This window comes from Elephas maximus, chromosome 3 (assembly GCF_024166365.1).
Source record: "Elephas maximus indicus isolate mEleMax1 chromosome 3, mEleMax1 primary haplotype, whole genome shotgun sequence".
In the NCBI taxonomy this organism is placed as follows: domain Eukaryota; kingdom Metazoa; phylum Chordata; class Mammalia; order Proboscidea; family Elephantidae; genus Elephas; species Elephas maximus.
The window spans coordinates 125,035,318-125,053,502 of NC_064821.1; the positions used below are offsets into that span (position 1 = coordinate 125,035,318).

The 18,185-nt window shown below is 37.6% G+C and overlaps 2 protein-coding genes across 3 annotated transcripts in view; one reads left to right on the top strand and one right to left on the bottom strand.

The window, feature by feature from the left end:
- PIGK (phosphatidylinositol glycan anchor biosynthesis class K) overlaps positions 1–9,290 on the bottom strand; it is a 145,100-nt gene extending 135,810 nt beyond the window's left edge. For both annotated transcript variants that reach the window (XM_049875622.1, XM_049875621.1), the window contains exons 1-2: positions 9,169–9,290; positions 4,049–4,102 (exon numbers count right to left, since the gene is read on the bottom strand). In XM_049875622.1, coding sequence (XP_049731579.1) covers positions 4,049–4,102; positions 9,169–9,261 — 147 coding nt within the window. In that variant the 5' untranslated portion in view covers positions 9,262–9,290. The remainder of the gene's footprint in view (positions 1–4,048; positions 4,103–9,168) is intronic.
- Positions 9,291–9,377: 87 nt separating this feature from the next.
- AK5 (adenylate kinase 5) overlaps positions 9,378–18,185 on the top strand; it is a 401,842-nt gene continuing 393,034 nt past the window's right edge. The window contains exon 1 of the mRNA XM_049875613.1: positions 9,378–10,299. The gene's annotated coding sequence lies outside the window, so the exon portion shown is untranslated. The remainder of the gene's footprint in view (positions 10,300–18,185) is intronic.

The window sequence follows — 18,185 nt, forward strand, 5'->3', positions numbered from 1 at the left end:
ACAACAAAAAGGGTGTAGTATTTTAAAAAGGGGGAGGGACAGACACAAATCCTATTATATGCATTGGAAATTTCTGAAAGGATACTCAAGACACTGATAATAGATGTTACCACTAGAGAATAAAATGGGGGGACCAAGCCGGGGGCTTTAGCTTTTTAGTTTATACCCTTGCTGATTGTACATTTTTCTTTTTTAATCATGAGCATGGGTTGTTTTATATCTTTTTTATTAAACAGAGACAAAAATGGTTTATATAAAACTGAGACTAAAAGGGAATCTAACTTTCCTACTATCTCCCTCTGGTGGCAAAAGTTTTCTCATTTTACAAGAGCAAAAGGGCATTTTGCATACCTCTGATCATTCAGCCAAGACTGAAAACAAATTAATTCGAACTGAGGTGGAGGGATTTTTTAAATCTGAATTACATGTTATTGAAAGAAATGCATTTTTAGTACTTTCAACTTGGCTCTGGCCAAATAACAAAATTTTCTACTTAAGAAAGTACGGTTTATTGAAGTTTCACCATTCTAAGTCTGAATTAATGTGTAATATACTGAGCAAAACATAAAAACAAGCAGCTATTGCAAAATGCTCGGTAATAATTCTTTCCCACTCTCTATTGCTCATCTGGGACCTAAGTCACTGACATGGAGAGGGGCTTAGTTAAAGGTTTCCCAGAGCAAGGAAGGCTACATGTGTATGCAGAATAAACCAAAGAGGCTCTTAGTTCTAAAGGATGAGCCCTTTTGGCAGCTGATAGTCTATACACAGGCAATTAATTACTCCTCTAGAAGACAGAATTCCCCATAGAAAGACCATCACAGAAGATTCCTTAGTTCTCAACAGAGTAAGAATATTCTCTCAAATTAGTGAATCATAGCCTGGCTCCTGATAGCATTCCCCACTTTTCAGCAGTAGTTGAAAATATGTTTCCCTGTCTCGAGCAGCTTTTGTTCAATTCCTTCACAGGATAGCTTATGAGCGGTAGCATTTACAAAGTGTTCTCTTTTAGAGGACAAGAAAATGAGCCACGAACCCGTTACACTGTTCTATATAGCTGCCATACAATTATATCGACTACAAGTATGAAGGAGTGAAAATGCATTTTCTTTAGTGTTTTAATATTAGGGAGAATATATTTTCTCATTTGTTTTAATATAGCTTTATAAGCTGTGATTAATCTCTAGTCCTCGGAAAACGGTGCAGGCTCTGTTCAAAATATAGCTGAGCAGCCTGTTCCACTCTTAAACATAACAAACACCCTAATACCTTACATCACATTTTCCCCTATTTGAAATAGGTGACTGAGAGCTTGACATGACTAACGCCATAATGATGCTCTAAGTACTCTCTAAACATTTTTTTTTTTTTTAACTGCACCAGCTGCACCGGTCTCTTCCAAAGGGATGCAGAGCTATCTCAGCTCCTGTGGCCTTGGTCTCTCTTCTTCTTTTCTTTGTTCTCTTGAGAAATGGCCTTCAGCCTGCAAACCAACAAGAAGGCTTTCTTTCTTGCTCCCTATCTCGGCCACAGTGGACTTGGCAAAACAGCCCCACTAGCTGAGAGAGTCTTATGAGAGTTTTTCAGCCTGTTATAAATATACTGATTAGAGTCCAAGGTGCCTGACATGTTTATTTTTAGTTTAATAAAGAGTCTTTGTAGTTGTTTTGTGATGTATAAGACCATCTGTGGACTATGTGCCCAAAACATTAGGTAACCCTGATCTTTCCTGTATAAAACCCTCCCACCAACCCTTCAGGGCAGACAAAATTTGGGAGAAATTTAACCCCCTCTGTCTCTTGGATACCGGTATTCAATAAAGCCTTCTTACTGCTTACCTCCTCCTGTCTCAGTATTATTGGCTTTGCGGCAGGTGGCTCGAACCCGCAATTTGTGGTAACAAATTCGTATAGTAACAATGATCATAATTTACTTCAGCTACCTATAGATAATTACATGTCTTTATTAAACTATTCTCAATAATCTTATAATAAGACCTCAAATATTCAAACAATTCACTTTTGGCCTTACCTATTGTCCACTGCAGTTGAGTCAATTTCAATTCATAACAACCCTATAGGATAGAGAACTGCTCCACCGGGTTTCCAAGTCTGTAAATCTTTACAGATGCAGATTGCCATATCTTTCTCCCATTCAGTGGCTGGTGGGTTTGAACTGCCAACCCCTCAGTTAGCATCTGAGTGCTTCACCACTGCACTACAAGGGCTCCTTACTTTTGGCCTCACCCATTGCCATCGAGTCCATTCCGACTCATAGCAATCCTACAGGACAGAGTAGAACTGCCCCGTAGAGTTTCCAAGGAGCAGCTGGTGGGCTTAAACTGCAGATCTTTTGGTTAACAGCCGAGCTCTTAACCACTATGCCACTACGGCTCCTATTTTGGCCTTAGTAAAGAATTTTTTTTTTTTTTTAAAGTTAACTATAGTCTTAGATATCTTTTTTCTGCATTTTTAGATGAACTCCTCCCCCATCTCCTTTACATTTCCACTATATTCTTACAGTTTGTGTTTCCCAGTTTTCCTCCTTTTCCAACATGAGTCACTGGCTTTGAGATGCTGTATATTCTCTGCTTCTTTCTTTTTTCTCAGAAATCAGTTTCCTTTCTTGCCTCTTCAAACCTGTCCCTTAATCCCTTGCCCTTTCTTTCAATCTACTCTTCTACACTTTTTAAATTAAGTCAATAGTATTGTATCTTCTGGTCATATAAATGCCATTAAATGAAACTGCAGTAGTGAGACTATTATCCAATATTTTCCAAGCATAGGAAAAATAAAACTGATTTCATGTATTCTAATTTGAGGCATTAAAAATATAAATTTATGAATACAGATAAAGTAAAGATGGTAATAAACTAAAAATGGCAAAATAGGGGGTCAGCAAAAGAAAGGAAGACCCTCAACAAGATGGACTGACACAGAGGTTGCAATGATGGGCTCAAACATAGCAAGGGTTGTAAGGATGGTGCAGGACCAGGCACTGTTTTGTTCTGTTGTACACAGGGTTGCTATGAGTCCAAACCTACTTGACTGCACCTAACAACAAATTTATACTTAAAAAAAAAAAAAGGACAGAAGAAGCAAAATGGGCCAATAAGCAAACTTCACTAATAATCAAGGCATTGCAAATTAAAACAAAATTTAATCTGTTATCTAGCAGTTAAAAAAAAACATAAAAATAAATAATGTAGTTGCCTTGGAGTTTAGAAAAAGAGGTACAGCCTTTCCAAAGGGCAATTATGATCCATGACTTCACATTCTGATGACTAGGAATTTATTTTAAAAAGAAAATTAGTCAAGTTCTCAAAGATGTATGAATAAGGATGTTCAACACAGCCCTATTAAAAAATAACGAACATTTTAAAACCTAAGTACTCATGAACTGGAGATTACAGCACATTCATAAAATAGAAAACCATTCAGCTTTTGAAAAGGTTATGTATTTCCATATCTATTCTCAGGGAAAGATCCCCAAGACATACCGCTACGAGAAAAAAAAAAAAAGACAAAATATACTGCAAAGGGATTGCAAAATAACAAGTATAATACGATCCCACTTACATAAAATCATATAACTATATACTTTCATGATTATATAGAAATAGACTGCTAGAAGAATATTCACCAAAATGTTGACCCTGGAACATAAAGACATTTTCTCTGTTGTTCTCTTCCTCCCACTGAGGTGAAATTCACATAACATAAAATTAACCCTTGCTATTTAATTTGAATTTTCTACAATGATCATTTATCATTTCTATGAACAATTTAAGAAAAGCTAAAAATAAAATAGCCTAAGTAGAGAGTATCTATAAACTAAAACATAATTACTAGTTTCCAGCATTAAAATAAAAGAATTCTATATTTTATAAAATACTTGCTTTAAATAGTAGAACCCCTAATTTACTCAAGAATTTCTGTTATAAAATATAAGAAAATAAACTTTTATATTCAAAAATAGATTCACACAAAATTTCTCATACATATACCTACCATGAACAGCAACATACACCTTTACAGAATGTACTTACCAAAACCGCCCAGTTGTTTGTATGGCCACTCCTAAAGAGTTGCTCTGCTTGATCCTATCAAATAACAATAAAAAGATTAGCAGAAAAGGCCACAATTTCCCAGGTTAATGACAGATAAGATTTATGGGGTTTTTACACTTTTAATAATAGTTCATCATTATATAAGTTTATAGAGATTTCAGTAAGCCAAAAAAAATCAAAAGAGGTTACAGTTTAACATATTATAGGAGAAAAAGGCCCTAAACTGGAAATCCAGAGATACGGGGTTCAGTCTTGACTTGGACGCTGATTTAACACAGTAACTCTGAGCAAGATACTTTTACTTTCTTCATAAGCAAAATGAAAGCAATGCCAACCCTACATCACACCGCTCTCTTGAGAGGACTGTAAAGATGTGTGTCCAAGAGCTTCTGCTTTGAAAAACTTCCGCATTATACAAATGAAAGCTGTATTATACAGCTTGCATCATAATATATTCCATACCCTGATAACTACTAAGAAAATAGAAAGTCTGCTCAATAAAGAACATAGGATTTGTTTAACAGATTTAACAAGGGTGTTATTTAAAACTGCAAACTCACCCCACAATTTTCCTTACCATGACTTATTTTTTCCATTTCTGTTCATCACCTTCTTACCTTATATATCATCCTTATTTATTATTATTAATAGTTTGTCTTTGCCCAGTAGGATATAAGGCAGGGGCTTTTATCTGTTTCATTCATGGATTTATCCCAAGTAAACTTGACACATAGTAGGCTTCAAATAAATATTTTTAAATGAATACATGGTCCTAATATCCTTACTGGTAGTGGACTCTCTCCTAGAAAACTGAAACCACATGGAAAAGGGGTGCAGAATAAGGTAAGAAGATATTATATAAAGGTTGTACCACGAAGTTATAAATTTCAAAAGTTCTTTTTAGGTCATACTCAAATAATTCCTCTATTAATCACTTTGCAATGAGACCGCAAGATAAAAATGTCCATGCCAGGAACTTCTCAAAAATTAGTATTTCGCTAAAGACAGTTTCTATACCCATAAGTTTATTGTGGAAAAGTTACATAATCTCTCTACATCCTCAACCAAAACAATCTTTCCTTTCCAAAATTTCTCACAGATACTCTTTTTAATCCGATAATCATTTAATAATCATTTTTGCTGATTCTCTAAAATCTCTGAAATTACTCATTCTTTAATATTGGTCACAAAAGTAAACATTAAGGATCAGATAAATGTGCCAAAATATCATAAAGATTGCAGAGTTTTATTTTTGTAAAGGAGAACTGTGGGTGGGTTGGTTGTTTTTGGAGGCCTGGTGGCACTGTCACTAAGAGCTCAGCTGCTAACCAAAAAAAAAAAAAAAGCGTGCAGTTCGAATCCACCAGGCGCTCCCTGGAAACCCTATGGGGCAGTTCTGCTCTGTCCTATAGGGTCACTATGAGTTGGAATTGACCCAACAGCAACAGGTTTTGGTTGTTTTAAAATACTTTATTGCAAACGCAGCCAGGTTTTCCTCTTATGCTTCTAATTTATTCCATCTCTTAATTCTACAATACTCTTCCTGTTGAAATTTTATTCAATGTTCATCCCTATTAATGTGCTAGGTGCTTTCAATTACTTGAACTCACCACTATTATTTGATTGAGCATATCCTTTAGCACACTTCCATGTGCCATTTCACTAATCTGCTGAAGTAATTCTGAATTAAATTTGCCATCTTGAGACATGAAAAACCTCAGCATCCAATGCCATCCTGACACTGAATGAACATGCTTTTAATTACTAAAATAATAGTGGATGTAAGCCATACTGACTCCAGATCTGCTCCCAAACAGTACTAATTACTGCAATAATCAGACTAAAACCCAAAACCAAACCTGCCGCCATCGAGTCAATTCCCAGTCCTCATGGCACAGTGGTTAAGTGCTCAGCCGCTAACCGAAAAGTCAGCGGCTCAAACCCACCAGTCATTCTGCAGGAGAAAGACATGGCAATGTGCTTCCATAAAGGTTACAGCCTTGGAAACCCTATGGGGCAGTTCTACTCTGTCCTATAGGGTTGCTATGAGTTGGATAATCAGACGGCCTGGGTTCAAACCTGGGCTCTATGACCTACTTAGGAAATTTGATTAATCTCTCTGTGTCTCCATTTCTCCATCTACAAAACAGTAATGATATTACCTGACTCCCAGAATGTAGTAATAATGACTGGAACACTGTAACTGCATAACAAATGTTAAATCTGTTGCCATCAAGTTTGACTTATGGTGACATCATGTGTTACACTGTAGAACTGCTCCATAGGGGTTCTTGGCTGTAATCTTTACAGAAGCAGATTGCCAGTCCTTTCTTCTGTGGTGCCAATGAGTGGGTCCAAACCTCCAACTTTTAGGTTAGTAGTCAAGTGCAAACCATTTGCACCTCCCAGGGACCTCTAACAATGTTAGCTATTATAATTTTCAGCTCACAAGAAAATTTCAGGCAGACTGAAATAAAAAATTTCACTTAAGTCTGTGTGTGTATGTGTTTCTGACACACACCAAACCAAAACCAAACCCATTGCCACTGAGTAAATTTCGACTCACAGCAACCCTACCAGAGTAGAACTGCCCCATAGGGTTTCCAAAGCTGTAAGTCTTTATGGAAGCAGACTGCCACATCTTTCTCCTAAAGAGCGGCTGATGGGTTCAAGCAACTGACCTTTTTGTCAGTAGCTGAGTACTTAACCACTGTGCCACCAGGGCTTCACACACACATATAGATATAATCAAACCCTCTCAACAGCTATGTAGATGCTGAAGAAAATAATGTCACATAGTGGATACAGCACTGATTTGAGAATTTCAACCTATGTCCTAATCCCCAGCTACCTGTGAGGTTGTGGTAAGTCATGTGGCTCCTGACTTTTCCACATGCAGAAAATGAGAATTACCCAAATTAATCTCTCATGTCCCTTTCAGCTCCAAAATTCTTACATCACTAAGACTTTAGTGATGGTTATTTAAAACAAAACAAAAAAGCCAAACCAGTTGCCATTGGGTTGATTCTGACTCACGGCGACCCTATGGGTGTCAGAGTAGAACTGTGCTCCACAGGGTTTTCGATGGCTGATTTTTGGAAGTAAACTGCCAGGTCTTTCTTCTGAGGCTCTCGGGGTAGACATGAATCACCAACTTTTCGGTTAGCTGCCAAATGCATTAACCATTTGCACTACCCAGGGACTCCTTGACATATAATAACTGCAAGGTTACTCATTCCCTCTACATATAGTGAATGGAGCACTTCTTATATGCCAGAAACCACGTAAAGTACAGTGATTTTAAAAAATCATTAAAAAAGCATGCTGCTTTCCCTCAAGAACCCCAGAGTTTGTTAAGAAGACAAGCATGCAAACACATTACACTACAAAAACTCATTCATTCATCACTTTCATTGGATACCATGCCCCACTGACTGCCCTGAGCACTCCGAATACGATGATGAGCAAAAACAGTCGTAGTACTTGCCTTCAAAGAGATAACTTCTCAACTGGATAGACACATTAAGCAGATAATGACAAACTATAAATTCTACAAAAGATTCACAGCATAATAACATTGTATTATGGAAGGACCTGATCTGGTCTGGAGGGACTGTGGAAGATTATCCTTAAGAAGTAATACTAAGATCCAAAAGATGAAGAGAGGTGAGAATACAATTCCAGGTGGAGAGAACATGGTCCCTGATGGCAGTAGGGAGCTGGAAGTTTTTAAGAAACTGAAAGAAGACCTGGCGATCTGCTCCTATAAAGATTTACAGCCTAGGAAACCCTATGGAAGTAGTTCTACTTTGTCCTATAGGGTCACTATGAGTCAGAACTGACTGGCACACGACAACATATTAGGTAAGTGTACAAACTACAACAGTAAAGGCAAAGGTAAGGAATGGAAAAGATTGTATAGAGGTTATGTTTTTACTGTACATTAGTAAATGAACAGAAGAACTCGGAGGTATAAAACATGGTAATGTAAAAAAGCACAACAATCATGTCACTACAAAAAAGAGTAATGGTATTCAAAATGAAATATGCAAGATAATCCACTAGGATAAAGGAATAAAATAGTAGAGCTCCTATTCATATTTATTTTATCTTAAAAGATGCTTTATAAATAATAAATATATAAATTAATAGTAATTCATGAGTGCAGAGATACAGAGAGAGAGAGAATGGCCAATATCTTTTTTTTAACTGTTGGGATGTGTGTCCAAAAGGCGTGGAGTTCACTGATCCAAGCTCAAGGTGCTGAGGGGGAATGGAGGGAGGTAATGGCCCTCGTCCAAATGAAAGACTGAAAAGGCAGGCAGAGACCAATCCTGCTGCACTGAAATGATTCAACAGAAGAATAACCTGATCAGGTTTACATTTTATGAGTATCAGTCTAGCATCAAATTGCAGAGTTTGAAAGCACGGGGAACAAGCTAAAGTTATTCCAATACTCTAGGCAAGAAATGATCAAGGCCTGAATTACGTCAGTGGAGAGGTGAAAGTAATTTTAAGAGCTCAGGTGATTAGAATGCTGGCTAGAGAGAGGAGTTCATTAAAACTCCCAGGTTTCCGGCTTAGGACAATACTGGGTTAGGAAATGCCGGAGCAAAGGGGTGCTTAGTTTTTTAGTGTTTTTAAAAGGGGAAGTGGAGTAGGCAGGAGATAACTTTGGACACAGATTTTCAGGAGCCTTTTTTTTTGACTATGTGATCACTTAGCCAGCTGGATATGCAGGGCTGAATCTGATGCCAAAGATCTAGATTGTAGAAATGGACTGAAAAATATTCATGGTAGAAGCAATAAAGTTTTACAATGGTCCAGAACGTCCTGTGACCACGTTTTAAAAAGGAACTGGGAGGCAGAGACAAAGATAAAAGTGCTGCACTCCCGCAATGACAATTCATCTGCGCCTTGGCGGTTATTTCACCTACTAGACACCGCACGCACATAAGGGCAGAACAATCCAGCCTGGGTTAGAGGCTGACCCCAAGAATCCTCTCAGCTGCTGTGGATCGGATATCTGCTGGGGCACTCACAGTCACAACACAGCCGCCCTCCCAAGACCCTGCCGCTTAAAGAAACCTGACTCCTACCTCGATCTTACTAATGGCCAAGCTGCCGAAGGACAACAGCACCAGCCCTGCCAAGGCAGCCATAACCCGGTCGAGGCAGTAGGTGGCGGCCATGTTTGCTGGCTTCAGACTTACAGCACCTGGAGGGGCGGAACCAATGCCGTAAAGCAGCGCGTTTTTTTTTTTTTCTTTGCGACGCCAGCCCAACCTTCTCGAGCCCCTCCCCTGACGGAGTTTAGAAGTCCCCGCTTCTGCAGAGTTCCCGTGTACTGGGGAGTTACTAGGCAAGATGTCTTTAACTGCTCTTTCAATTTTAGCCTTGTAAAATAGATCTAAAATTTAAGAAAATTTTGAAGGATGAACAGGAAAAATCCAAGATCCCATCAACTTTAAGAAGCTATTTCCCTTTTTGCATAGTGCTGTTAATTCTTATTATACATGAAGCATGGTCAGGTAGGAAGAGCAAGCGTTTTGACACAAAATGATGATTAATTGTATAAAATGTAAAAGGAAAGTTGGGTCGGTGCTGCGACGAAAGGCTTGGCGCCTACCAGTTACTGGAAGTATTAACGTGGGGAAGTTAGTGAAATCTTTGTTTTCTCGTTTTTTCTTCTGTAATTTTAGAGCTAAAACCTATCTCAGAGACAGTTTGAGAGTTTAATAAGATAAGGTGTATAAAACACCTGTGTCGGGGGATAGCCCCAGCAAGGAAAGACCCTCACTGTGCGTCTTGGCAGATAATCCAAAGACATGTAGCCCTTTCCAGATTCTTGAGTTTATTCAGGGAAACAGACAGGGGCAAGCAGCTGCACTCCAGTGGCGCCAGGCTGGAGTGTTTCCCCGCAACCACCTAGCAAGGGACCCAAGCTTATATACCATTCCAGCTGGGACTAAGGCTCATCGTTTTTCTCCCACATCCTTGGGTAGCGAGTGTTCCCAGGGACTTCAGGGCCAGGCCCAGGTGTTTTCCTTCTTGTTGCTAAGGCATTCCTGGCCTTGGCCGCTGGCCCAGTCATGCCACTCCCAGCCTTGTACCTTAGCCTGAGTCCATCCGGAATTCATCCCCAGAATGCTTCTGGGAAGAGTAAAGCTGATTCCATTGGAGAGGTTATACATATAGCCGAATAGCATTACCCTACAACCTGGAACATGGTAAGCTATATATATTCCTTTCTCTTCATTCTATGCATTCAATTATAAATTCTACATTTTACCTAGCATGATGTGAGCATTTTCCCATGCTGCTTCATAATTTTAACATTTAATGGTAACATGATTGTTACGAATTGAATTGTGTCCCTCCAAAAGGATGTGTGGCAGCCCTAACCCTTTACTTGTAAATATAAACTGTTTTGAAATAGGTGTTTTCTCTTGTTAAGTTAGTGAGGTCATGCCAAAGTAGGATGGGTCCTACACCTCATTACTTCTAAGTGGTGTCGTAAAAAGAGCAGAATAGACACATACACACACAGACACACACACGCACAAGAAAGACATCATGTGAGGACCCTTTACAAGGAAAAGGATTGCTGGCAGACACCAGAAACTATGAGAGACCAACACAGCTGAGACCTTGACTTGGATTTCTAGCCTCCAGAACTATGAAAATAAATTTCTGTTCTTGAAAGCCACTTACTTGTGGTATTTCTGTTACTGCAGCACTAGCAAACTGAGACAATGATATTCTACCCATTATTGATGCCTCAACCAAAGTAATTGCCCCTCTATTACACAATGCGAAGTTTCCAAGTTTTACTTTTAATATCTTTATGCATTTGGCTATTTCATCTGTTGAATTATTTTCTTTGGATAATTTTCCTGGAATAGGAATCTTGGGTCAAAATGTACAAAATTATTGCTATTGATTATGTTGCTTTCCAAAGTGTACAAACTTACAGTGACATCAGAATACACAACCTAACACCAAATTATACCCTTTTTTCCCTCTGAATTCGTAGGTATAAAATGTTACCTCGAAGTTGCTGTATTTCTGGCTGTTTGATTACTATCAAAATCTGATATCTTTCCTTGAGTTTATAAGCTATTTGTATGTCCTCTTATATAAATTTTCTGTACCTGTCTTAATGTTTTACAAATGATTCTGAATAGTACCTTTAGAAGAAGTAACGTTAATCCTTGACATATTTTATGCTGCTGGTTTTCCCATTCTTTTATTTGAGTTTTTTGTTGTTGCTGTTACTATTTTTTTTGCACTTTGAGGGATATGTAATGCTAAGTACTCAAATTTCAGAAGTCCCTAAGTGGGGCAAACGTTTTGTGTCTGACTGCTAACCTAAAGATTGGCAGTTTGAATCCACCCAGTGGTACTGCAGAAGAAGAGGGCAGTACCCTGGTGATCTGTTAAGATCACAGCCAAGGAAACCCTATGAAGCAGTTCTACTCTGTAACACATGATGTCAGACTCAGGATCCACTTGACAGCAACTAACAACAGTCAAACTTCAAGTTTCCTTTTGTGAAGCTCAGAAATTTAACACAGTACCAGAATGTCTTTTATTTATTTGTTAATTCAACAAACATTTATTGAATGCTTATGTGTCAGGATAGCACAGTGAGAAATACTTAGAAGGTTCTTGCTCTTATAGACCTTGCATTTCACTAAGAGAAGGGAGACAATAAGCAAAAACAGAAAAAAATGAATACAATAAATTCACATAGTGATACAAACAGGGTAAAATAAAAGAAACTGAAAGGGAAGGGCACACTACACCCATTGGGTGGTCAGGGAAATTGTCTCTGTACACAGAATATTTGATCTGAGACCTGAGTGACATGCCACCATCTGAAGGCAGTACACTTCTAATATTTACTACTATTTTCTACTAGTTTTCTTTTAATTTTATGTTTAACTCTTCATCCACCTGAAATAAATTTTGGTATGTGGCATAAGTTGTTGTATCAGTTATCTATTGCTGCATAGCAAACCACCCAAAACTCTGTGGTATGTCCAAGCCCAGAGAAACAAGAGTGTAGATAAAGGGAAACAGGATTCTGTGGGGGCCACTGCTGTATCAATCTATCACTGCTTTTATCAAAATTGCTGTTCAGTTATCGAACATAATTTTCTCCATGATTTTTACCTTTCCCATTGCCTCATGATAACTTTTTATTAAATTCTTAGAAGAAATGCAGTATTGGGGGCTTCCGGTTCTCGTCTTTTCTGTTCCCTATTAAACTACATGACTATTTTGGGGCCAGCACCAATTATTGTTGTTTTTAATATATTTTAATATTTGGCCACTAGAAATTTTCATTGCACTTTTTTTCACAAAATTCTTTGATGATTTCACCTGGCAAATCTCCAGCTGAATTCTATAATAATTTTGTCAAGCTAAAGAAAAAAAAAAATTGGGGCTTTGATTGGGATTATAACAAATCTATTAATAAATTTGAGAGAAACTGACATCATTATAATATTAAGTCTTCCCATCCAGGAACATAAAGCTCTCTCATTTATCTGTGGTTTATTTTATAAATTTCTTGGTAAAACTTCAAGTCACTGGTAGCTATAACTAAGCTATTTCCTAAACATTTTTAACATTTATTGTTATTCTCAATGGACTTCTGTATTCATTATATAAATAACATATATAATCCACTATATATTCTAATCAATTATTGCTGATATGCAGGTCATATTTTGTGCCCAACTGTTCTTTCATTATTCTAATGATAAGAATTATTTAATTATCTTAATAATAAAATTATTTAAAATGCTTGTTTGACAAATGCTCTTGGCTTTTCTAGTTTTACAATAATATTATCTGCAAGCTTCCTCTTTGCTTCCTCCTTTTTAGTTTTATTCTTTGTGTTTCTTCTTCACAGCTTATGTTATGGCTCAATTTTAATTTATAATGTTCATAGCAAGCAGCTTTTCTTGTTTTGTTTTAAAAAGAATGGTTTTATCACTTGCCCATTAAGTCTACCATTTTACCTTGTATTAGAATAAACATTCATTGTCACGTTTAGGAAGTAGATTTCTATATCTCTTTCCTCATCAAACCACTGATTTTCAAGTACAGAATGCAGCCAGCTTCATACCTAAATGTATGATGCTGAACAGTTTTAAACGCTATTAAACATTGGAAATAATTTAGCTGGGTTGGTACAATTGTTAACCAAAGTCTGTGTTTAGACTAGAATTCTATTATTCATTAAGTGAATAAATGACGAAACCTAAAAGAGGAAACAGACATTTGATTGACAAAAATTACACACAAACACTCATAGGTCCATGGCTTTTCTAACAAAAATTTTTATGACTGATCCTCACAGTAAGCCATACCATAAAGTTTTTTTTATTGTTATTCAATCAAGTAATAACTAATTTTTACCCTGTTGACTCCAGTATTGGGCCAATGTTTATTCTTAACTTCTCATTTTACCTACACTCCTACCATATATTCTTTTTCCTTCTCTCATACTCTCTCTTCCCTCCTGCACCAAGAACACAATTGTGTCATTCATTCACTCAACAGATATTTATTAAGCACCAACATATACCACTCAAGGTCCCTAGATGGTAGAGTTTGCACTCAGCTACTAACCTAAAGGTTGGCAGTCTGAACCCACCCAGTGGTGCTGGGAGAGGAAATCCCAGCAATCTATTTCCGTAAAAATCATAGCCAAGAAAACCCTATGGAGCAATTCTACTCCATAACATGTGGGGTCATCATGAATTGAAATCGACTTGACACCAACAGGTTTGTGTGAGATACATATATATATATATATATATACATATATATACATACATACATATTTTATGAATCAGTTCAACCTCAAAGCAACTCCATGTACAACAGAACGAAATGCTGCCTGGTCCTGCACCATCCTCACAATTGTTGCTCTGCTTGAGCCCATTGTTGCAGCCACTGTGTCAATCCATCTAGCTGAGGGTCTTCCTCTCCTTTACTTTACCAAGCATGATGTCCTTCTGCAGGAACTGACCCTTCTGATAAAAAAAATAACATGTCCAAAATATGTGAGACGATGTCTCGCCATCCTTGCTTCTAAGGAGCATTCGGGTTGTACTTATTCCAAGACAGATTTGTTCATTCTTTTAACAGTCCATGGTATAGTCAATATTTTTTGCCAACACCACAATTCAAAGGTGTCAGTTCTTCCTGGGTCTTCCTTATTGATTGTCTGGCTTTCACATGCGTATGGGAGGTTGAAAACACCGTGGCTTGATAAGGCACACCTTAGTCCTCAAGGTGACATTTTGCTTTTTATTAACACTTTAAAGAGGTTTGTTGCAGCAGATTCGCACAATGCAGTGCATCTTTTGATTCCATGACTACTGCTTCCATGGATGTTGATTGTGGATACAAGTAAAATGAAATCCTTGACAGCTTCGATCTTTTCTCCATTTATCATGATGTTACTTATTGATCCAGTTGTGAGGATTGTTGTTTTCTTTATGTTGAGGTATAATCCACACTCAAGGCTGAGGTCTTAGATCTTCATTAGTAAGTGCTTCAAATCCTTTTCACTTTCAGCAGGCAAGGTTCTGTCATCCACATAATACAGGTTGTTAATGAGTCTTCCTCCAATCCTGACACCCAGTTCTTCTTCATATAGTCCAGCTTCTTGGATTATTTTTTCAACATAAGGATTGAATACGTATGGTGAAAGGATACAATCCTGACGCACACCTTTCCTGACTTTAAACCATGCAGTATCTCTTTATTGTGTTCCAACAACTGCCTCTTGATCTATGTACAGGTTCCTCATGAGCACAATTAAGTGTTCTGGAACTCCCATTCTTTGCAATATTATCCATAATTTGTTATGATCCACACAGTCAAATGCGTTTGCATAGTCAATAAAACACAGGTAAACATCTTTCTGGTATTCTCTGATTTCAGCCAGGATCCATCTGACTTTAGCAATGATAACCCTCTTTCCACGTCCTCTTCTGCATCCTACTTAAATTTCTGGCAATTCTCTGTGGATACACTGCTGCAGCCACTTTTGAATGATCTTCAGCAAAAATTTACTTATTGTTTGATAATTTCCACATCTGGTTGGATCACCTTTCTTGAGAATAAGCACAAATATGGATCTCATCCAGTCAGTTGGCTGTCTTCTACATTTCTTGGCATAGAGAAGTATGCACTTCCAGCTCTGCATCCATTTGTTGAAATATCTCTATTGGTTTTCCTTCAGTTCCTGGAGCATTCCAATCGCCAGTAATTATCAATGCATCCTGATTGCATTTCTGACTGCAGAAATTGGTAAAAATCTTCAATTTCTTCAGCTTTGGCCTTAGTGGTTGGCGCATAAATTTGAATAATAGTCATATTAACTGGTCTTCCTGGTAGGCGTATGGATGTTACCCTATACAGCGTTGTGCTTCAGCATAGATCTTTAAATGTTCTTTTTGACAATGAATGCAATGCCATTTATTCCTCTTCAAGTTGTTGATAGCAACATGATGCTGAACAGTTTTAAACACTATTAAACATTGGAAATAATTTAGCTGGTTAGGTACAATTGTTAACCAAAGTCTATGTTTAGACTAGAATTCTAATATTCATTAAGTGAATAAATGACTTAAAACCTAAAAGAGGAAACAGATATTTGATTGACTAAAATTACACACAAACACTCTTTGGTCCATGGCTATATGATTGTCCATATGATTGTCTCATTCAAAATGGCCAATGATTGTCTCATTCACAATGAGACCATATGATTGTCTCATTCAAAATGGCCAATACCAGTCCATTTCAGCTCACTAATGTCTAGGATATTGATGTTTACCCATTCCATTTCATTTTTGATGATTTCCAATTTTCCTAGATTCATATTCGTACCTCCCAGGTTCCAATTATTAATGGATGTTTGCAGCTGTTTCTTCTTCTTTTGAGTTGTGCCGCATCAGCAAATGAAGGTCCCAGAAGCTTGACTCCATCATGGCATTAAGGCCGGCTCTACTTTGAGGAGGAGGCTCTTTCCCAGTCATCTTTTGAGTGCCTTCCAACCTGAGGAGCTCATCTTTCAGCACTATATCAGACAACATTCTGCTGCTGTTCATAAAGTTTTCACCAGTTGATTTTTTTCAGAAGTAGGCTACCAGGTCCTTCTTCCTAGTCTTAGTCTGGAAGCTCAGCTGAAAGCTGTCTTCCATGGGTGACCCTACTGGTATTTGAATAGCAGTGGCACAGTTTTCAGCATCACAACAACACACAAGCTCCCATAGTACGACAAACTGACAGATGCATGGAGAAGCCAAAGTTTAGGCTGACCTATAAAAGAAATAATAAGACAGGTGAGGAACGTGCTTTGCAGTTCAACCACGTGTACGAGACTAAACAGGCACACCAGCCCAAAAGCAAAGACAAGAAGGCAGGAAGGGACAGGAAAACTGGACTAATGAAAATGGGGAAACTGGAATGGAGAAGAGGAGAGTGTTGGCATATTGTGTGGTTGGCAACCAATGTTACAAAATGGTTTGTGTATTAATTGTTTAATGAGAAACTAATTTGTTCTGTGAATTTTCACCTAAAGCAAAATAAAAAACAAAAACCATAAATCTGATGATGTCTCTCCTGATTTCAAAAGTCCCCTGTGGTTTCCCATCACACTTAAAATAAATTCAAAGGTATTGCCATGAAAACAAATAAAACGTGATGTCCCATTAGTAGTGTAGTCCTCCCTTGTCAATCAAGAAACCACTGGTTCTATGGATACAAACCTAATTGATAGTCAGTGCCTCATGAGCTGAGAATTTCCTACAAGTGCAATTGATTTCATTTAATTGAACATGGATTTTACTCATTAAGCATCCTGTGAGAGTCTCCAAAATCTTGGGACATGTAATAGATATTTTAATTATACCACGTTTAGTAATGTGTGGGACATCCTGGAAGGCCTCAGTGAGCAGAATATTGGAACGTGGAGGAAGGGGAGAAGTGTATGTGTTTTAAAGAAATTGCTAGAAGGGTACGGTGATAGGCAAAATAGTTGCCCCTCAAAGATGTCCACATCCTAATCCCCAGAACCTGTTATTATGTTAACTTACATGGTAAAAGGGACTGTGCTAACATCATTAAGAAAAAGTTCTTGAGGTGGTGAATTGCCCTGGATTATCATAATAATGATACATCATAATTACAAGGATCCTTCTAATAGGAGGGCAAGAGCATCAGAGAAGAGACGTGAAGACAGAACCAGAGGTCGGAGTGCTGCACGGCTACCAGCCAAGGAATGCAAGTAGTCTCTAAAAGCTGGAAAAGACAAGAAAATGAATTCTCCCCTAGAACGTCCAGAAAGAATACAGTCTTCTAATCCATTTTGGACTTCTGACCTTAAGAACTGTAAGATAATAAATTTACTTTGTTTTAACCACTAAATTTGTGGTCATTTGTTACAGCAGCAGTAGAAAACCAGTACAGATACTTAAACTGGCAACAATGTTTACTCCTGGAGATTTGGGAAGGAAGACTGGGATATCAGGGGACTTTTACTCTCCACTCTTCAATATTGTTTCAACTTTCTGCTTTATTATAGTTTGATATTGCCGTTTAAATAAAAATAATCATTACAAGAAAAACTACATAAAGTGAAACCCAGTGTAGAATACTGTATGTGGAGTAATTTCTCAACCATGTAAAAAAAAAATCAGAAACATGAGAAGGAAATTCACCAAAAAGTTACCAGTTTTTATTCCTGATTACTGAAATTATGGACATTCTATTTTCATTTATCCATTCATTCAGTTGGCACTCTTTGCTACAGAATGTGGTAGGAAATGAGAACACGATGAGAAATAGATAGACATATCCCTGCCCTCATGGAACTTTCATAAAGTAAGGGAGACTACTATTAAATAGATAATCACACACATTATTACTTAATCACATTGTGATAAATTCAACAAAAGAGAAGTACAAGGTGACATCATTATGTACTAGAGGATCTAACCTAGTCGGAAAATGCTTTCCTGAGGACCTTCAGGTTAGATCTAAGGAGTAAATGGGAATTTTCCAGGCAGATGTGGGAGGTGAAATT